This window comes from Paramormyrops kingsleyae, chromosome 8, assembly GCF_048594095.1.
Source record: "Paramormyrops kingsleyae isolate MSU_618 chromosome 8, PKINGS_0.4, whole genome shotgun sequence".
NCBI classification, from domain to species: Eukaryota; Metazoa; Chordata; class Actinopteri; order Osteoglossiformes; family Mormyridae; genus Paramormyrops; species Paramormyrops kingsleyae.
Window position 1 is genome coordinate 28,642,668 of NC_132804.1, and position 21,850 is coordinate 28,664,517.

The 21,850-nt window shown below is 38.5% G+C and overlaps 1 protein-coding gene across 2 annotated transcripts in view; it reads left to right on the forward strand.

Annotated features, from left to right (window-relative positions):
• The window catches only part of LOC111856188 (myosin heavy chain, fast skeletal muscle), a 34,090-nt gene that overhangs the window by 11,258 nt on the left and 982 nt on the right, over window positions 1–21,850 (forward strand). The window contains exons 1-38 of one of the 2 annotated variants that reach the window (XM_072715611.1): window positions 7,145–7,206; window positions 7,971–8,183; window positions 8,374–8,517; window positions 8,604–8,760; window positions 8,933–8,960; window positions 9,059–9,170; window positions 9,251–9,343; window positions 9,439–9,502; window positions 9,588–9,686; window positions 9,766–9,869; window positions 9,981–10,119; window positions 10,202–10,320; window positions 11,664–11,813; window positions 11,917–12,087; window positions 12,174–12,480; window positions 12,613–12,683; window positions 12,773–12,860; window positions 12,973–13,090; window positions 13,382–13,505; window positions 13,633–13,769; window positions 14,182–14,437; window positions 14,574–14,816; window positions 14,902–15,078; window positions 15,160–15,305; window positions 15,412–15,502; window positions 15,589–15,978; window positions 16,065–16,191; window positions 16,280–16,398; window positions 17,592–17,788; window positions 17,876–18,059; window positions 18,172–18,337; window positions 18,459–18,583; window positions 19,830–20,138; window positions 20,219–20,422; window positions 20,523–20,648; window positions 20,753–20,923; window positions 21,117–21,221; window positions 21,329–21,424. In XM_072715611.1, the coding sequence (XP_072571712.1) occupies window positions 7,983–8,183; window positions 8,374–8,517; window positions 8,604–8,760; window positions 8,933–8,960; window positions 9,059–9,170; window positions 9,251–9,343; window positions 9,439–9,502; window positions 9,588–9,686; window positions 9,766–9,869; window positions 9,981–10,119; window positions 10,202–10,320; window positions 11,664–11,813; window positions 11,917–12,087; window positions 12,174–12,480; window positions 12,613–12,683; window positions 12,773–12,860; window positions 12,973–13,090; window positions 13,382–13,505; window positions 13,633–13,769; window positions 14,182–14,437; window positions 14,574–14,816; window positions 14,902–15,078; window positions 15,160–15,305; window positions 15,412–15,502; window positions 15,589–15,978; window positions 16,065–16,191; window positions 16,280–16,398; window positions 17,592–17,788; window positions 17,876–18,059; window positions 18,172–18,337; window positions 18,459–18,583; window positions 19,830–20,138; window positions 20,219–20,422; window positions 20,523–20,648; window positions 20,753–20,923; window positions 21,117–21,221; window positions 21,329–21,424 (5,658 nt within the window). In that variant the 5' untranslated portion in view covers window positions 7,145–7,206; window positions 7,971–7,982. Of the gene's footprint in view, window positions 1–7,144; window positions 7,207–7,970; window positions 8,184–8,373; window positions 8,518–8,603; window positions 8,761–8,932; window positions 8,961–9,052; window positions 9,171–9,250; window positions 9,344–9,438; window positions 9,503–9,587; window positions 9,687–9,765; window positions 9,870–9,980; window positions 10,120–10,201; window positions 10,321–11,663; window positions 11,814–11,916; window positions 12,088–12,173; window positions 12,481–12,612; window positions 12,684–12,772; window positions 12,861–12,972; window positions 13,091–13,381; window positions 13,506–13,632; window positions 13,770–14,181; window positions 14,438–14,573; window positions 14,817–14,901; window positions 15,079–15,159; window positions 15,306–15,411; window positions 15,503–15,588; window positions 15,979–16,064; window positions 16,192–16,279; window positions 16,399–17,591; window positions 17,789–17,875; window positions 18,060–18,171; window positions 18,338–18,458; window positions 18,584–19,829; window positions 20,139–20,218; window positions 20,423–20,522; window positions 20,649–20,752; window positions 20,924–21,116; window positions 21,222–21,328; window positions 21,425–21,850 lie in introns of those variants that run through there. The other variant, XM_072715612.1, reaches the window with a different exon arrangement.

Sequence of the window (21,850 nt, forward strand, 5' to 3'; positions counted from 1 at the left end):
TTGGAGTGAGATTATTTTATTACTGTTGACTGTGTAAGCCGCCATGTTGAAATGACGTCACAGGGAAACTCGGACAAGAAATATTTATCATTACCGAGTTCCGAGAGCAAATGGAATGCAGCATATCTCTCTCCGAGTCGAACTCAGATGAAAACGTCACGAAAAACGTCACTTCCCGTCGGAAAAAGGCCTTTTATGACGTTGATGTCGTACAGAATTTTATCCAAAATTCAAAGTTTCCCCTGTGACGTCATTTCAACATGGCGGCTTACACAGTCAAAGTTAAGTCAAAGTCAGCTTTATTGTCAATTCTGCCACATGTACAGAACACACAGAGAATTGAAATTACATCAACAGTAATTCTATTATTAAAAATATTTTGTTAAATGTCTTAATAGTTATAAATGTAATTGCACATGTTCGATTTAGAAAATACTATATCATGACCGTAAACAGTATTCTAGCATGCAATATCAGATTTTTACCAGACTTGTTAGTGTATTTTGTTTGTTTGTAGTTTGTTTGCCTCTCGAAAAAAGAATATTGCTATGAATATACTAAAATATTTTTTTAAACTTTTAATGTGGTTTGACTAGTTTGTGTTTCTTGTTTGCATGTCTCTCAGAAAAAAGAATCTCAGTCTGTTAAGATATAAAGCAACAACACACAACAGCGTGTTCAGGGGGGGTCCGGCAAGATGGCGGACGAATTGGTCGCACTGTTTTGTTAAGGAAAGTTAAAAGTGTGTCACAGTCAGCGATGTTGAATAATATAGTTGCATAATTCTGTTATCAGGTGTATATAGTTATTTATACGATATTTTACAATTCTTTTGGTTATACTGACAATTATATCTCGGAACCTGTGAGAATTTAATATGGATGGAAACGCGACGGTTGAATCGTGTGTGGCGGAAAAAATGGAGATAGTTACCATCAAAGATAAGAGAGTGATTCAAGACACACACTCCTATTCCTGCGGGGCTTACAAGGAAAGTAATGGAGCCTGTGACTCAAGTCCCAATACACCGGATAAAAAACTCTCTAAGAAAGCGCGCAAAGAACAGATGCAAGTACGTTCTGAACCATCTTTGGCCGACTTACAAGACAATATCATTCGCGTCATCACTGCCAAAATCAACGAAAGAGCGGACCAAACTGATGAAGCTGTTAAACACAACACACTGCAAATTGAGGGTCTTAAAAAATCCTTGGACTTTTGTCATCAAGAAGTGGTAGACCTAAAAAAAGAAAATGCTACGATGAAACTGAGAGTTGAACAAATGCAAAAGAAACTTTTTGAAGTGGAGCAAAAGGCGAATGATACTGATCGATATAGTCGGCGGTAAAATCTTCGTCTATATGGAGTAGTTGAAGAACGCGATGAAAACATCAAGTCTAAGGTTAAAGAGTTTTGCAGCGCAGCAGTTCCTGGAAGTGAGGGTGAAGCAATCGTGGCAGCAGTGGATGTGGTTCATCGCATCGGCAGAATAGACGGCAGTGGGAAAAAGCAGTTTCCAAGGCAAGTGATCGTCAGATTTGCGTCTAGATCGGCTAGAGATGCTTTTTGGAAAGGCTCCAAGAACAACGAGTTACTCAAAAACAAAGGTGTTCAAGTGAAAGAAGACCTAACAGCTGATGACAGGGCAGCGCGCGCTCGTCTGTGGCCGTTTGTAGAAAAGGCTAGGAAAAATGGAGAAAGAGCTTACCTGGTAGGGAACAAAGCATTTGTGAATGGAAAAGAAATTAAAGGATGAACACCCTTTACGAATATTTAAAGACTCCAGCCAGTAACTGGTAAAGCTGTTGGTCACTGTTTCTATATTTACGGCTGAAGTCAAAAAAAAAAAAAAAAGGAGTTCAACGTTATAGTTGATAATTGCAACGAGTATAATATGTGACATACTATGTTTGTACTAAGTGCACTTGGAATACGTTAAACTTTTACTTTGTTATTGTTCATGTCAATTTCAATTTTTTCTATTAATGCCAGAGGTATAAGAAACCAACTGAAAAGGAAATCTTTATTTTTGTATTGTCAAAGCAAAGGTGCAGACTTTTATTTTATTCAAGAGTCTCATGCTTGTGAAGCAGATGTAACGTTCTGGAGAAGTCAGTGGGGAAGTGAAGTATGGAAAATTTTATTAGAAGGAAAACAAATATTATTTTCATGTTAAATAATTTTGATATATGCATGTATTATTCTAATGAAATTAATGATAATAACTTCATTTTACTTGTACAACTCCTTATTATTCTGGGAAAATTTCACATTCATAAGAAGAAATGGTCAGGATCCAAGCCTAACTTTAGTCACTTCCTTCAAGAAATTAAGGACTACTGCACCAGTTTGGAAAACATTATCAACAAGAAAGCAATAAAGACCTATGGACTTTTTCAGAAATTCACAATTTTTGATTAAGAAGAAATTATTTTTCTGGCATATGTTATGTAATTGGTTGTATAGTGTTGTTTATAATGGTTTGTACAAATAAAAAAAGTTTCCAAAAAAAAAAAAAAAAAAAAAACAGCGTGTTCATGGAGGCAGCCATGTTTGTTCCGAGCTCGAAAGGCCCCAAGAGTGTCCAGCTGCAGACGCCTGTCGAGTGGAGCTCCACCGGAAATACGTCACCTCCACAGGAAATACGTGATTTTAAGGGGCGTAAAGTGGAGCTCCACAGGAAACACGTGACATGGAATTATTTTTACATGCCTGTGTTGACCAGCGGGGCCTCCGGGTTAATGCTGTCTGTTATGAGAAAGATTAAATTACTGGCACATGAGTGTGTTGATTGATTTTTTTTTTAATTTAATTCTGTTTGTTGTTGCTGTCTAAATAAATTTAGCAGTTGATTGAATATAATCGTTACATGTTGATCATCATTTATACAACACATACAGTGCTGCATATAACTGGTACGCAAGTACGCATTCACCTTTAAAAGCGATACGTGCGGCAATCGATTGCTGTGACAGTGTAAATGCGTACGTATTTTATGTGCATTTGCGCTGATATGACAAGAAAATACCGTGCATTTCAACCTATATACCGCAAATGAAGTACGAATTAGCATATACAGGTTAAAATGCACAATAATTTCTTGTCATATCAGCGCAAATGCACATAAAATACGTACGCATTTGCGCTGTTCCAGCAATCGTATATAGTATATGTTTATAACAGTTAAGGCAAGACCAATATATATATTAGTAATGTGTATGGAAAGTAACATAATAGCAATTGCGTATGTATGGCATGTTTATAACTGCTCATCTTATGACCAATATATATATTCCACAAACTAGATCAGACCAGATATATATATATATATATATATATATGTGTATATATATATATATAATAATTTCTCTAGCGTATAAATGAACAAAAACATACTTTTTTTACATTTTACAACTGAAATTCCGCTGTAACACACAGTTTGGTCACGTGTTTCCTGTGGAGCTCCACTTTACGCCCCTTAAAATCACGTATTTCCTGTGGAGGTGACATATTTCCGGTGGAGCTCCACTCTACAGGCGTCTGCAGCTGGACCCTTCTCTCGAAAGGGGGATTGTTGGACGTGATGTCACTCACCTCGGAATTTCCGAGTTCCGAGAGATAATTGACGTCATAAAAGAGGCATATTTTAGTCTAGCTCAGGTATATAATTTTCATTAGATGCTTTAATTTTAATGTCTTATTCTTGCCGCAATTATGTTATAAATACTTAAGAACTGTAATACATTTATACATTTTTTTTGTTTCATATGGTATTATGAATCATTTACCATTAATTTATAAAGTAACATTCACTTTAAATAGAGCAGCCTTACTCTAATTGCTGCCTTTCTATCTCCAAATTGTCATTGCAGATTCTAAAAAAATGTAACTTTCACATTTAAGTTGCACTTAGTTTTATAATGTTACTAAAACTCCCTTTTTTATTTAATATTATTTAAAGTTCTAGTAAATCCATTTTCAGTATTGATGCAAGTTCCATAGTTTTGGTTATTTATTACTACTTTGTTTTTGTTTGTTTATTATTGGCTCCCGGGAGTGAACGTGTTTTCCCCGGTTGCGACGGTGAGAGCATTCGGAGAAGCCCAGCTCGGCGAAAGCAACAATCGAGCCCAGGGGAGAGCAAAGAGGACATGTTGCAGAATGTTTCCCTATGCCTCTGACCACCAGAGTACCATGGCATGTTGTGAATGTGGCTACTGCCCTTATTTATTCATTTTTATTAAAATAAAAAGCATGGAAAAAGTTTAGGTATTTATAAACAGTAAAGTTCTTTAAAAATTATTCATTATTCATGTTTATGTACACATGACAAACAGTACAGTGAGGACTGCTGCTATCAAATAATCTATACTGATTTATGATGATATCCGGAGTGGGGAGGGGACCAAACGTCCCCACGATGTGATAAAAACCTGTTTTGACGTTGTGGTGATAATTTTTTTGGTCCACACAATGGGAAACTCAGTTTAATAAAAATCTGAGACAGCAATCAAAAAACTAAAAATGTGCTGTATTTTGATTGCTTTCTTAGGATTAAGGTTAGGGCTGGGTAGGGATTAAGGTTGTCATAGTTGGGATTAGGGTATTTCCTATAGAATTAAATGAACAGTCCACAGAAATATATGAATACAAACACCTGTGTGTATGTCTGTGTGTGTGTATTCTCGCTATGCGTGTACGTGTGTGTATATATTCTCACTCTGCATGTACGTGTGTGTGTATTCTCGCTATGCGTGTACGTGTGTGTATTCTCGCTATGCGTGTACGTGTGTGTGTATTCTCGCTATGCGTGTATGTGTGTGTATGTATTCTCGCTAAGCGTGTACGTGTGTGTGTGTGTGTGTGTGTGTATGTATGTATGTATTCTCACTATGTTGTACGGGTTTCCTCCCGCAGTCCAAAGCCGCTTGCAGTGTGTGATTGTGCATGCATGTGTACAATGCAATGTGTCCTGGATGGCACTGGCATTCCATCAGGGATGTCCCTTCCTCTGTACCCTCTGCTGCCTGGTAAAGGCACCAGGATCCCTTAAGTCCTAACTAAAAGGATGAAAGATGCCATGCATGGCTGGATGGATACTGGGGGCTAATTTGTTAATTGATATAATCCGAAAACCAAAGCAATACAGCAAAGACATAGAATCTTATTAAGGAACTGCATTAGACACACTAACATTACACAATCATTCTACAACAAACAAAAACACAATCTTTTATGTAGATCATTTTCTATTTCAAAGAAATTTCAGCCATAAAGGTCACTTACTTTTCAGCATGATTTTCCTCTAAACCCAACATCTAAGCGACCCGAGCTTCCACACTGCCAAAATATCAAAGTAGGTTTGATACAAATTCACAATAACATCACAACAGTGACAGAGGTGTTTTGACAGCCAAGCTGATCAAGCAGCTATATTTGTATTTTGTCCTAATAAGAACATACAGCAATGAGTAGGAGTATCAAGTGTTACATTTTATGGGGTATATGACCTGATCCCACTTTATCACATGTGTAATCACTCCAGAATTTTTAATACTCCCCAGTCTTCATTTGCCCGTATCAAATCACCACTCTGAAGGAAAACCATCCCACCAAAGGATAAACCTTATAACAGGATTTTATAATCAGATCCCTTGTTGCCATACAGTATATACTTGCCTGAAAAACTAAAGTCATGCTGCAGTGCTACTTCTGAAGTACAAATGATAAAGTTCACCCTGTTTCCCATCTGGTTTATAGAAAATAGGGTAATGCTATTGTTGACATACCCCTTAAAGACTGAATTTAAGAATGAATCTCAGCAAAGCAATTTATAACGTGCCATTATTCTGATTCTGCATAATGAATGAAAATTTCAAATATCTTAGCAGTATTATTAATAGAAGTTTGAAGGTAACAGTGATATTCATATTGACATATACAGTATGGCGGAAATGTTTCTCTAAACTCTAGCTTGCAAGTCAGTGAAAATAACGAGTGCTGACAGCTATAAACAAACAGCATCAATGCAGGGACTTTGACACAAGCAATAATTAATAACTGCAATATGTCTCATACAAACTATGTCTTATGAGAGAAACAGATTAAACGTATAAAAATATTAAATGTGTGTAAAAACATCAAAACTGGATGAATTTGTGAGTTTCCACACATTTGCTGATTAGATGATAAAGGAAAAATATAAGTGAAAGTGTTTATAAGGCATAGGAAGCACAATTTAAATTACTTAGATTCCACAACCTCTGGTGTGGTGTGACAAACCTATTCTTCATTATTCAACACGTTTATTCATCAAGTTAAAGACTGGTGTGAATGCTGTGCTGTTTTTATTGCTCTATTTACATAATTATTTTAACTTGTTTTAAATTGCATGCCTGTGTAATTATTTGTGTAAAATGTAGAACGCTGAACAGTTGCAGTTTCCCTGCAATGGCATGTGACATTAGGCACTCTGCTCTGCCTGTGCCAAAGCTGTTAATATGATGGCTCAGAATCAAGAGAACACATGTAGAACTGTAAAGTACAAGATATTATGATATTTATATTATTATTGCAAAAAATATATTAGCAGGAATAGTTAAATGAGCAAACAAAACTTCTTTAAAAATGCTAACATAATTTATTAAGAGAAACTGTAAAAGAATCAGACACACAGATATTATTTAATCCATATATAATCTACTAACAGTTTTATCTAATGCACAACTCAAAACAGGTAATTTCTTTATTAAATCCTTGTGTTTAAGAGCTAAAAATAATTTCTCTTCTCTTCGTACAGCAGAAAGGATAGCAGTTAGTATGTGAAAACACATGACCAAATACAGCAGGAACTTTTTGCTGAGCAACCACTCATGTCTCTATAAAAGCAGCAGCTCCAGAATCTTCTCTGAACTGTTAGGCATCCAGCACAGGTGAGTGAATCTTAATGTGATGCTGCATCCAATCCAATCCTAAATTTGGGCCATTGAGACAATTCATTATCCAGAGCACAATTATGCTTTTTTTTAATCGGATTCTTAGTGAAAGCCCTAAATTGTTAGGTATGGGTAGTTCTCTTAATAAGTAAATGATACCATCCTTCTGTAAAATGCAATACTACTAATGATAGCTGTGATAAGAAAATTACCAATAATGTTTTTCAGATTCCAGTCTACATACTACTCTTCTGTGTTGTCATCCAAGGAGGTAAATAACAGCTGCTCCCTTTATTAACAGCCGTGATAATAAGGAAGAGAACAGTACAGCATGTGGCAAATCACAATCACACAATTGCATCTGAGGTCAATTCAGTCACTAGACCCACCGTAGAATTATCTGCCACTCTAACTGAGCAGATCCCTAATTCATACAGGTAAACCACACAAAAGACACCAGCTGAAAATCCTTAATTTACTTATTTCTAAAAACACCATTGTCTAGTTATAGAAACCTGAAAGTATGAGTCATAAAATTAGTAAAATATATTTTAATAGGAAATTAACTGATTTCCAGCAGAGTGCATGTAAATTTCAAAATCTGTATGAAAACTACAAGAAGTAGCCAAAAACAAGATAAAGACATATGAGAATTCAGACCTAAAACTAGAATACTTCAAAACTAGGGTACGATTTATAGGTAAGGTAAAACTTTTATAGGAAGGGTAAGACTAAATATTTTGTCAAATGCAGAGAGAGAAAACATTCTTAAAGTTACAAATGGGTCTGAAAGAAAAGATTTAATTATCAATGTGACCATTAGATAAGTAGTTAAAGAAGATAGATTTCAACCAGTAGTCACCTATTAAATACTAGTCTTAAAAATAGTTATGCTAAAAGTTAAAAGTACAGTTATGCTGAAGCCTAGTATCAGATATTGTTTTCAAACTGCCAAATATACAGTAATCATCGACTATACAGCGAACACTCAAATATTTTAAAATCTGTACTAATTTCAAGCATCTTCTTCTACAGTAAACTGCCATCATGGGGGATGGAGAAATGGAGTGTTTTGGCCCGGCGTCCATTTACCTCCGGAAGCCAGAGAAAGAGAGGATTGAGGCCCAGAGCAAACCCTTTGATGCCAAAACGGCCTATTTTGTGGCTGAACCAAAGGAGATGTACCTCAAAGGGGTTCTTCAAAGTAGAGAGGGGGGCAAAGCCACTGTTAAGACTTTGTGTGGGCAAGTAAGTACAACTGTGTACCTAACAGATTAATTACAGATCATTAGTACAAACTTATTAAGCTTTTCATTTTTAAATATGTCCTACTTGAACTATGGTAATCAATCAATTACAAAGCAATTTTATTTTAAATGTCATTTTTTTGTGACTTTGCCCATATCTCAGAACAAATCACTGTGTCTCTTTAAACCAGACCATCACAGTTAAGGAAGAAGACATTCACGCCATGAACCCTCCAAAGTACGATAAAATGGAGGACATGGCCATGATGACCCACCTCAATGAGCCCGCTGTGCTGTTCAACCTCAAAGAGCGTTACGCAGCATGGATGATTTATGTAGGTTTTTACATTAAATCTGTTTTATGCGTCCTTTCATATAAAAAAGTACATGTATGAATAAATGTTCACTTTCTGTATTACAGACCTACTCCGGGCTGTTCTGTGTCACTGTGAACCCCTACAAGTGGCTCCCAGTGTACGATGCTGTTGTTGTGGCCGGCTACAGGGGCAAGAAGAGAATTGAAGCTCCTCCCCATATCTTCTCCATCTCTGACAATGCCTTTCAGTTCATGCACACAGGTATGAATAACCCAAAATGAGAATCTAATGATTTTTAGTACAATAAGCAGTCATTCGACATTGGACATTTTACATGAACAGATTTGCCAGTAATGCAATGTGTTTATTTAGGGGTGAAAACTATGCATGGTTACAAAACATAAAACAACACATTTCCTTATCATTCTTACAGATCGTGAGAACCAGTCAGTCTTGATTACGTAAGTATCTCAGTGCTATCTAACCTTAACAAGAAAAGACCAGCTTGAAAACCAAAATGCGCATTACACCTGAGTCTATTTCCCATACTCACCCATAGTGGAGAATCCGGTGCAGGAAAGACTGTGAACACCAAACGTGTCATCCAGTATTTTGCCACAGTCGGTGCTTCAGACAAGAAAAAAGCTGAGCCTGTTCCTGGAAAAATGCAGGTGAGAGAGAAAAACAAGGACTATTAATAAGGAACATATATACAGAAGCAAGAGTCTCAATGCTCCAGTGTCTCCTGTAGGGTTCCCTGGAAGATCAAATTGTTGCAGCGAACCCTCTGCTGGAGGCTTATGGTAATGCCAAGACTGTGAGGAATGACAACTCCTCTCGTTTTGTAAGTTATTTAATCTAATTTTTCCTTAAATTTCACTCCCAGAATTAGCTGCAAAATTACTGTTTTAAAGTTCTAATACTTTCATTATATTATAGGGTAAATTCATCAGAATCCATTTTGGGCCAACAGGGAAACTGGCTTCTGCTGATATTGAAACTTGTAAGTTCTCATCTACAAAATGATTTACTTCTATTTAATTCAGCACAGAAAGACAAATCAATATGGTGCAAACTCCTATTGACAGATTTGCTAGAAAAGTCAAGAGTCACTTTCCAGCTGTCAGCTGAGAGAAGCTACCACATCTTCTATCAACTTATGACAGGCCACAAACCAGAGCTGCTTGGTATGTTCCCCGTGTCTGGGGTAAACTGGGGTTTTGTACCTGCAGTTTACATATGCAAATATTTTCTTCATCTTCACAGAGGCACTTCTGATCACCACCAATCCATACGACTACCCCATGATCAGTCAAGGGGAGATTTCCGTTAAAAGTATCAATGACGTTGATGAATTTATAGCCACAGACGTGAGTAAATGATTAATGAATCATCACATTCTTTTAATCATAGTATTACAACAGAAATTTGTTTTTATCATTCTTGGAATTAAAATCATGTTTCTGTTCTGAATTATGCAGACTGCCATTGACATCTTGGGCTTTAATGCTGAGGAGAAAATAGGCATCTACAAACTGACTGGAGCAGTGATACATCATGGGAACATGAAGTTCAAGCAGAAGCAGAGAGAGGAGCAGGCAGAACCTGATGGCACTGAGGGTAACTGATATGATAACCTCAACCATAAAATAATTTACCCAGAGTTATAGATCATTAACCAAACATGTTATTCATATTTCAGTGGCCGATAAAATCGCCTACCTCATGGGCCTGAACTCAGCTGACATGCTGAAGTCTCTGTGCTACCCCAGAGTGAAGGTCGGGAATGAGTTTGTGACCAAGGGGCAGACTGTACCTCAGGTAAGGAATGCAGCGTTAACATTGTATGCATTCACTGAATATTTAATATGACTGATTAACTGATTCTTAGGAATTTGGATAAAACAGGTTTTAATTCTGAAAATAAAAAGTTAATTAAATTACAAAATCTGAAGGTATATCATTATAGACCAAGGTCTTGGCTGTTCAGCAATGTACCGGTGCAACCTCCCCATTTTGTATTTGTAAAATAGGCATTTTTAACATAACTTCCTAAAATACATAAAGTCAAAGTTGAGTGTAATGATGGGGGGGGGGGGGATTTGGGGGGAATGTTGTGAATGTTGGATGACGTAAGCCAAATGAACATGGCATAATAGTAAATTGAGAGAGAGAGGGAAGACACAGCCCCTCAGGTTTTCTGTCTGGTGACGTCTGATGGTGGTGACAAAAACCTGCTCCTTCACATGATATGCATGAGTTGTTCACATTAGCCATTTTGTTTCCCCTCTGTTGCTAGCTACTTCATACATGTACCTCTTCGTAAAAAGTACACATTTATGTCATAATCTAATACAATATTTTTTTTTACAAAAGAGACGGTGTTGACATGTTATGGTTGTGACAGTAGCAGTGTCCAAAAATATGAACAAGTTTAAGAGAAAATAGCAAACTTACAGGAGCTTGAGTGATCTTGAAGCATACAGTAGAGCTGAAGGTTTGAAAATGGGGTCCTCATGAATGTAGTTGACCTTTTGGTGATTCTATTGCTTTTTATAAATATCTGACGGTGGTGACGAATATGTGGGACATATTTTGAGCATTCACAAAGTAATAGTAAATATTGCTCAGAACTCACTGCTTGTAGTTTTTAATACATATTACAATGTACTCTTTCATGTGGTAAAGATATTATTCAATTCAATTGTCACGCCTGGCTTTTGGGATAACCTGTAGGTCAGCTGTTCAAACCCATGTGTGAGGTCTCTTCAGCCAATCAGTCCTCTAATTAGTAATCTAATTAGGCAGTTGCAGTGAAAACCTGCATACTCACCGGCCTTTTCCGGATAAGATTGGCCACCCCTGCTGTAAAAGAACCTTACACATATGCAAAGGACCCCCTAATTATAACCTTGATTGTTTAATGTTATTCATTTCAAACAGAATGAGCACTTTTCTTAGTGGGACATGTTTTTGCTGAAGTTTCAAGAATGGGTGATGTTTGCCATAATTTTCACTTACTACTGGAAAAAAAAATGACACTACCTGGGTTAAATTTCATTTTAATTATATTGTTAATATTAAATTTCATAAAAACACTGCTACTATGGTAGTGTATAAATCCATTTATGAGCATAAATATATTTTCTTTTTGCAATAATTAGGTGAACAATGCCGTTAGCGCCCTCTGCAAATCAGTCTACGAGAAAATGTTCTTGTGGATGGTGATTCGCATCAATGAGATGTTGGACACCAAGCAGCAGAGACAGTTCTTCATTGGTGTGCTGGATATCGCCGGCTTTGAAATCTTTGATGTGAGTGGATATTATCAGTGCTTATACTATAATGACATTTCATTTATTATTATTTTACTTGAAATTTGAAACATATAATACAATGTACTGTTTCTCACATCAGTTCAACACATTGGAGCAGCTGTGCATCAACTTCACCAATGAGAAACTGCAACAGTTCTTCAACCATCACATGTTTGTGCTGGAACAAGAGGAGTACAAGAAAGAGGGGATTGAGTGGGAGTTCATTGACTTTGGTATGGACTTGGCTGCCTGCATTGAGCTTATTGAGAAGGTTTGTAAAATGGACATTGATGTATCTGAATAACTTCCTCCATTATCTCATCATTAGGCATCAATAATCTGTTGTGTCTCCAACAGCCAATGGGCATCTTCTCCATCCTTGAAGAGGAGTGCATGTTCCCCAAGGCTACAGACACAAGCTTCAAAAACAAGCTGTATGACCAGCATCTGGGCAAAAATAACGCCTTCCAGAAGCCCAAACCTGCCAAAGGCAAAGCTGAGGCCCACTTCTCCCTGGTGCACTATGCTGGCACTGTGGATTACAACATCGGCGGCTGGCTGGACAAGAACAAGGATCCTCTGAATGACTCTGTAGTGCAACTCTACCAGAAGTCTGCGCTGAAATTACTGGCCTTTTTGTATGCAGCACATGGTGCAGGAGACGGTATTTATAACTTCAAATTTGTATATATACTGTAGAAAGGATTTAGATAACAGGATCAGGAAGAGTGATAATCATAATTATATATACATCAAGAAATTAGATCATGATGAAAAACCTTTTATACATAAACAGAGGGTGGTGGTGGCAAGAAGGGAGGCAAGAAGAAGGGTGGCTCCTTCCAGACTGTGTCTGCTCTGTTCAGGGTACAGTACATATTGTAATCAGTTACTGTCTGCAATATCTATACATGCCTCCATCTTATGTCAATGACATACATCCTGTCATCCTACAGGAGAACCTGGGCAAGCTGATGACCAACCTGAGAAGCACTCACCCTCACTTTGTGCGCTGCCTGATTCCAAACGAATCAAAGACACCAGGTTTGTACAGCACTGCACATTACATCAACTGCATAAACATTAGTATTAAAGGAGTTTCACTAGGTTTATTCAGATCTTATGGATAATTCCTTTACTTTAATTTGTCCTCCAGGTCTGATGGAGAACTTCCTGGTTATCCATCAGCTGAGGTGTAACGGTGTGCTGGAAGGTATCAGGATCTGCAGAAAGGGTTTCCCCAGCAGAATCCTCTATGGTGACTTCAAGCAGAGGTCATTTTACACACTTCTCTTTCATGGATTACTCTATCAATATAATATATTCACTGTCTCTCTCTGCTCCCGCGATGCAGAAGTTAATTAACAAAAATTATTATTTGGTAGACTTGTAAAAGAATTAATCGAATTTCAGTACTTTCTTATGGGGAAAATTGCCTTGGTCCACATACAAATTGGTTCACGACCACTTTCCTGGAACGGATTGTGTTCGTGAACCGCAGGCCCAACTGTATGAATCATAAATATAATGTGAAAAATAAATAATTTTTAAATATTAACTCTCAGATACAAAGTCCTGAACGCCAGTGTGATTCCGGAAGGACAGTTCATTGATAACAAGAAGGCTTCAGAGAAGCTCTTGGGTTCAATTGATGTGGACCACACTCAGTACAAGTTTGGCCACACCAAGGTAAAAGGCTAGACATTTATGTATATCTAAAGGTTATATGTTTACATCTGTGTCATGCTATTTCTAACACACATTGCAAGACTCATAATCCTGTTATTTAGCTAATATCTACTACATCTGTTACCAGGTGTTCTTCAAAGCTGGTCTGCTGGGGCAGCTAGAGGAGATGCGAGATGAGAAACTGGCCTCTTTGGTCACCATGACTCAGGCCCTGTGCCGCGGGTACCTCATGAGAAGGGAGTTTGTAAAGATGATGGAGAGGAGGTAAATTGTTAAATACATTAAAATGTTTGCACTATGTGTCTCGTGGTTTTCTTCTGGGTACTTTTTCAGTGCATGACTGTATGTGAGTCTCCATGTTGACATGCCCTTGTTTGGAGTGCCCTTAAGGTCCCTTGGGAAACCGTAATAAGCCATAAGATGTATAGATGGATGGATATGTAACAACATTCATTGCGCTGCTAAACCTAATCCTTCATTGACTGTTCTGAAATTTGTGGAGTTCCATATATATCAATATAGAGTAGCATGAAAATTTAAAATTCAGTTTAATTTAATTACAGTGAATTGTTGCTAGTTATTTCAGCAATTATTACAATGTATCTTTTTGAACTAGATATGAATAATCTGTACAAATTTGGCAGACTGTCTAAGTTCTCTTGTGATCTTGCTTCAGAGAGTCCATTTACAGCATCCAATACAACATCCGCTCATTCATGAATGTTAAAACCTGGCCATGGATGAAAGTGTACTTCAAGATCAAGCCACTCCTGAAGAGCGCAGAAGCTGAGAAGGAAATGGCCAACATGAAGGAGGACTTTGAGAAGACCAAAGAAGAACTGACGAAAGCACTGGCCAAGAAGAAGGAGCTGGAGGAGAAAATGGTTTCCCTACTGCAGGAGAAGAATGACCTGCAGTTACAAGTGCAGTCGGTATGTAAATAATCTGATTGCAGGATAGAGATATTAAAATACTCAACCAACCATAATGACTGGTAAAAACTGTTTAGTATAGAGGAATTTTGATCTTACAATTTGAAAAAAAATGGTTAATTTGTTTTACATTTAGGAAACTGAGAATCTCTCAGACGCAGAGGAGAGGTGTGAGGGACTCATCAAAAGTAAAATCCAGCTTGAAGCAAAACTCAAAGAGACAAATGAGAGGCTGGAGGATGAGGAGGAAATCAATGCTGAGTTGACTGCCAAGAAGAGGAAACTGGAGGATGAATGTTCTGAGCTAAAGAAAGACATAGATGACTTGGAGCTGACCTTGGCTAAAGTGGAGAAGGAGAAACATGCCACAGAAAACAAGGTTAATGTTAAATCATGAAAAATCTTATACATTTTGACTATTTCCTTAACTCTATGTAACCAAGTATGGAATGCTTTCCTCTCAGGTTAAAAACCTTACTGAGGAGATGGCCACTCAAGATGAGAGCATTGCCAAGCTGACCAAGGAAAAGAAAGCCCTCCAAGAGTCACACCAGCAGACCCTGGATGATCTCCAAGCAGAAGAAGACAAAGTCAACACTCTGACCAAAGCCAAGACCAAGCTTGAACAGCAAGTGGATGATGTAAGGAAAATAATCATTGTTTTATGCCTCTCAAAACCAGAAAAAATATGTTTCAGATCAATAACTTTATTTTATCTGTAGCTTGAAGGCTCTTTGGAACAAGAGAAAAAGCTACGCATGGATCTTGAGAGAGCCAAGAGAAAGCTTGAGGGAGACCTGAAACTTGCCCAGGAATCTATAATGGACCTGGAGAATGATAAGCAGCAGTCAGAGGAGAAGATAAAGAAGTAAGAATATTGTTAAAATAAAACTGTGAGAAAACCTCAGTCCCTAGTTTATCCACAAGTTTAAAACTGATACTGAATACTGAGAATGTGTGATTACTGTCCACAGGAAGGACTTTGAGACTAGCCAGCTTCTGAGCAAAATTGAGGATGAACAGACACTGGGTGCTCAGCTTCAGAAGAAGATTAAAGAGCTCCAGGTAAACTCAAATGAACAACTTCATACTTCAAATGAACAATGTGGAGCTATCTAGTACTATGACTTACACACTCTCATGTATTTTAGGCTCGTATTGAGGAGCTGGAGGAAGAGATTGAGGCTGAACGTGCTGCCAGGGCCAAGGTTGAGAAACAGAGGGCTGATCTGTCCAGGGAACTTGAGGAGATCAGTGAGAGGCTTGAGGAAGCTGGTGGTGCAACCTCTGCTCAGATCGAGATGAACAAGAAGCGTGAGGCTGAGTTCCAGAAGCTGCGCCGTGATCTTGAAGAGTCCACCCTGCAGCATGAGGCTACAGCTGCTGCCCTCCGTAAGAAGCAGGCTGACAGTGTAGCAGAGCTGGGAGAACAAATCGACAACCTTCAGCGTGTCAAGCAGAAGCTGGAGAAGGAGAAGAGTGAATACAAAATGGAAATCGATGACCTGAGCAGCAACATGGAGGCTGTTGCAAAATCAAAGGTATGAGGAAACTAGGATGTTTGAGCCGATTAAAGCCGATTTGTGGACATCACACTTCTTTACAAAAAAAATTAAAATTCTGACAGGCCAATCTGGAGAAAATGTGCCGCACCCTTGAAGATCAACTAAGTGAACTTAAGTCAAAGAATGATGAAAACGTTCGTCAGCTAAATGACATGAGTGCACAGAAAGCAAGACTCCAGACAGAGAATGGTAGGTAAAATATAGATTACTTTTAGGTAATAAATATCAATAGGGGTAATACCTAAGTATTATGATTTTGCTTCATTTTTATATTTAGGTGAATTTGGTCGTCAGCTTGAGGAGAAAGAAGCTCTTGTTTCCCAGCTGACTAGAGGTAAACAGGCCTACACACAGCAGATTGAGGAGCTCAAGAGACACGTTGAAGAGGAAGTCAAGGTAACTAGAACTGTAGTTCTAAATTTTACCAATAAGCAAGACAAGTATGACGCATCCCTTCATATAAATACTGATTTAAAAGCTATAAGAGCCATCATGATTACTCAATTAAATTCAATTATTAAAAGGCATCGATTCTAAATTTCTTTCTCAGATTCTCAGAAATATGGTAGAAGGAAGATGGCGTAGAGCAGGAGGGTCCAAATAAAGAGTGAAAGCATCAGATGTGTGGAAGCATTTCATATTAAAAGTCAATGAAAATGCAGTTGACTCTCAGTATTGCAATGCAAAAGTTAAATATCACCACAGCAGGACTGCAATACAATTATATCTTAAAATAAGGCACTCAGGTTAAAGGGCTCACCCACTAATGCGAGGTTAGCTATAGATGTGCCATTTAGCCACTGAGAGTAGCCTAGTTTGTTTTAGTCCTAAAATTGACTTAAATAATTTTAATGTGCCAAAATATTTTCTCCTATACAAAGGTTAGTGCCATAACTTAGCAGCATCATCTCATATAATATAGTACATACTGTAATAGCCACATAACATTAATCATGTCTTGTGAATGTATTGTGTATTAGGGCTGTATAGTGGAAAAAGTTCACATCTGAAGTTTTTGTGATATTTAAGTGATAAAAGTTAACTATATAATCAAGCAGAAATTATTATCGACCAACAGAGTGGTGCTGTCTTGGGCTGTTCCAGAAGACACAAAGCAATGCTGACAAATCACTTGCTTTTCTTCAATATTGATGCTATGGGATACAGAATATTTCCATACACCTGAAGATGAAACTTTTCGTGAAAAGTTGTTTCTCTTTTTCAGTGTCGCAAAAGATTAGACTGAGTTTCCTTTTTAACATCTACTACATAATTTTCACAGGAAACCATGATTAAATTTGCAAAGCTTGCTAAGTTATGTTTCTATTGACTGAGGATTTTTTTTTTGTGCAACTTATACATGGTTTGCACCCAGCAGACTATTGCAGTCTCTGCAATGTAACAATTACGTAAGCATGAAATGCCAAATCAATATTTTAACATTGGGCTCTGTGCAAACCTAATTGAGGACAGCACAGTGGCACTATGGATACTTGGTGTAATCATCAGATTATTCCCTAGATATTTGGTATAATTGATAGTGACGGCCCAAGAAACAATGTATTCATACTGTTTTTTTCCATTTTAAGGCCAAGAACGCTCTGGCCCACGCTGTGCAATCAGCTCGCCATGACTGTGACCTCCTCAGAGAGCAATATGAGGAGGAGCAGGAGGCCAAGGCTGAACTGCAGCGTGGAATGTCCAAGGCCAACAGCGAGGTGGCTCAGTGGAGGACCAAATATGAGACTGATGCCATCCAACGTACTGAGGAGCTTGAGGAGGCCAAGTAACTACACTGATTCTATATCTTCACTTAACTGCATAAATTTATGTAAAGATAATTCCAGTGAAACTAAAATTTCACTCTCCACAGGAAAAAGCTTGCTCAGCGTCTCCAGGATGCAGAGGAATCTATTGAGGCTGTCAATGCCAAATGTGCTTCTCTGGAGAAGACCAAACAGAGACTGCAGGGTGAGGTGGAGGACCTCATGATCGATGTAGAGAGGGCAAACTCTTTGGCTGCTAATCTGGATAAGAAGCAGAGAAACTTTGACAAGGTAAAGAAATATATTGAGAGAATTCCCAGCCAGTTTGCCATCATAGACATGAAGGAGAAATTTACTTCTAACTACCTGCCTTCATCTTTGTTTTGTGTTCAATCTTTTCTAGGTCCTGGCAGAATGGAAACAGAAGTATGAAGAAAGTCAGGCAGAGCTGGAAGGGGCTCAGAAAGAGGCTCGTTCTCTCAGTACTGAACTGTTCAAGATGAAGAACTCCTATGAGGAAACTCTGGACCACCTGGAGACCATGAAGAGAGAGAACAAGAACCTGCAGCGTATGTTTCCATATTGATTCTGATAGATTCAAACTCCATTAATATTACATTCATTATACCCTATTACTGAAAAATTAGATTCATTTTCTTCCATAATAATACCTATTTATTTACTCTTCAGAGGAGATCTCAGACCTGACTGAACAAATCGGTGAGACTGGAAAGACCATCCATGAGCTTGAGAAGGCCAAGAAGTCAGTAGAGACAGAAAAGTCAGAAATCCAGACTGCTCTAGAGGAAGCTGAGGTAATTACACCCAGGGGGGGGCATAAAGGTGTGTGTGTGTGTGTGTGTGTGTGGGGGGGGGGGGGGGTTACACCCATTCCTAGGGCCCCTGATGACCAGGTCCCTAAAAATTTTCAAACATTATTGGATTGGTCCAGTGGTGGAGGAAGTACTGAAACTTACTATTTAAGTAAAAGTACAAATATCCTGCAAAATATGTACTCAAGTAAAAGTAGAAGTGCTACATCAACAATCTTACTTAAGTGAAAGTACTAAGTACTTACTTTTAAATTTACTTTAAAGTATTTTTTTAAGTAAAAGTACTCACATAATGGTTTGTCTCAACTTCTGGGGTGGGTGTGCCATTTTGTAAAAGAATAGTAGATATACTGACTTACGCCTCTACCGATGTCATTGCTCGTAATAATTACAAGCAACTATACAGTATATGTGTATTGGAAAGTTTGGTGTGCTTATTGTGCGTGCACTCTGCAATACTGTGTGTACCCTAACTTAGAATTCTGTGGATGACAAGTTATCTACTAGGTATTACCCACTAATATACCATTAAGATAAACCAGTCAGGACATGATATATCTTTAAATCAATTATGTACTTGCAAAACTATTCAACACATCTGTTAAGAGCAGTAAAAGGGAAACACAAGGACTCATTCTTTGCTCCTTTGAACTCAAATAACTTTCTTAAATACGGCCAAGGATTTCTTTCTGAATCAGAGCTGCAGGGCTCGTGCTCACACTCAGTCGATGTTGGCTCTGGGTCCATGTTGAATGTCTCATCTTCTTGAAATCAAGCCAGTCTACCAGCTCGTGCTGCTAATTGACGCGCGCTCTGCCATCATTGGAGCTAATAAAGCCACCTGATTGGTAGGAAATGGCAAACAACACCTGAACGCAATAGGCTAACTATTTTTTCATGCAAGATTTTGAGGAAATTGTGTTCATAAAATGTAACGACTAACGGCATAAATTGTAGAAATTGTAGAAATAATAATATGCATTATTATTTTTACTTAAGTAAAGTACAGATACGTAAAAATGTACTTAAGTACAGTAACGAAGTACAAGTACTTTGTTACATTCCACCACTGGATTGGTCTGGGTTGGGGGCCCAATACGACATGCATTCATGGGGCACAAAATCTCCAGCAGTACCCTGATCACACCCATAAAATAGCAACACCACAAAAAATAATGCTGGGATACATTGGGCATTACATGCATCATTTTATCATTTATTTTCACAGGGTACACTGGAGCATGAGGAGTCTAAGATCCTACGTGTCCAGCTGGAGCTCAACCAGGTCAAGGGTGAAATTGACAGGAAGCTGGCTGAGAAAGATGAGGAGATGGAGCAGATCAAGAGGAACAGCCAGAGGGTCATTGATTCCATGCAGAGCACTTTGGATGCAGAAGTCAGGAGCAGAAATGATGCTCTGAGGGTCAAGAAGAAGATGGAGGGAGACCTCAATGAAATGGAGATTCAGCTCAGCCATGCCAACCGTCAGGCTGCTGAGGCCCAGAAACAACTGAGAAATGTCCAGGGACAGCTTAAGGTATGTATACAGTTATCCTGACAATAAAAGGGAAGAGTATCTCTCAATAAGAAGATAATGGAAGTCATGTTATTCTACAGGATGCCCAACTGCACCTTGATGAAGCCATAAGGGGACAGGAGGACATGAAGGAGCAGGTTGTCATGGTAGAGCGCAGGAACACTCTGATGCTGGCTGAGATTGAGGAGCTGAGGGCTGCTCTGGAGCAGACAGAGAGAGGCCGCAAAGTGGCCGAGCAGGAGCTGGTCGATGCCAGTGAGCGTGTTGGACTGCTGCACTCCCAGGTATGTTTGAAACATCAAAAGTTATGCATGATCTCCCTGGAGTCATTGCTACAATTGAATGTATTTGTTATAATATTGAAAATACATCAATGTCTTTCAGAACACCAGCCTGATTAACACCAAGAAGAAGCTTGAAGGTGACCTTGTTCAGGTCCAGGGTGAGGTGGACGATGCCATTCAGGAAGCCAGAAATGCAGAGGAGAAGGCCAAGAAGGCCATTACTGATGTGAGTCATGTATTAAAACAAAAATTTCTTTGAGATCGTAAAACAGTAGAATATCCAGGACCAACATCATTCGTATAAACAAAAATTGTGAATGAACCTTTCAGGCTGCCATGATGGCAGAGGAGCTGAAGAAGGAGCAGGACACCAGCGCCCACCTGGAGAGGATGAAGAAGAACCTTGAGGTCACAGTGAAGGACCTGCAGCACCGTCTTGATGAGGCTGAGAGCCTGGCCATGAAAGGTGGAAAGAAACAGCTCCAGAAACTGGAAGCCAGGGTGAGCAGTACAACGGTTAAACTGTGTTCATGAGAAGGCTACTAATCTCTTATCATTTGGTAACTTTAAAGTGAAAAAAATGGATGGACTTACATTGTTCATATTTTGTATATTATTAGCATATTACTGCCTTACCATTTGACAAATGTTTGAGAAAGCCACTGGGAAAAAAATCTAAATTTTTACATTTAAGGTACGTGAGCTGGAATCTGAAGTTGAAGCTGAACAGAGACGTGGAGCCGATGCTGTCAAAGGTGTCCGAAAATACGAGAGGAGGGTCAAGGAGCTTACCTACCAGGTAGATTTTACAAAATGTTTCAATAAATGTTTATGTTAATGTTTACAGAGACATGGCAAAAATTAAAGTGAGGACTGCAGGTATCTAATAATCTATACTTACTGTAGACTGAGGAGGACAAGAAGAATGTGAACAGACTACAGGATCTGGTGGACAAGCTGCAGCTGAAAGTGAAGTCCTACAAGAGACAGGCTGAGGAAGCTGTAAGTATCATTTCCTATATAAGATGCTAATTTCCTAATTCCAGAGATGAGCCATAACATGATTTCCACACAATTTGCATTAAACTCATTCTGATCATTGTCAAGCCCTGCCAAGCCGATCCTTCTGTTTTGAGCCACGTCTATTCCGCATTTGTCTTACTTCTCATTTCTGCTCTTCTGTGATTCACTACAACTGTCTCTCGTTGTGCTCCCTTGTTAGTCACTGTTATAAGTGCCTCCCAGTCCTGTGCTCCCCAGTTCTGACATTGACGTTGCTATCTCTGTTACTTTGGTTGTGAGTCCCAGTTTTGAGCTTCCCTGTCTTTTCATTTAGACTAAACCCATCTTGTTTTTGCCCTGATCCCTATTCCTGTGTCCTTTGTCCCGTCTGACACAACACTGATCATCTGATGAAATATTATGACT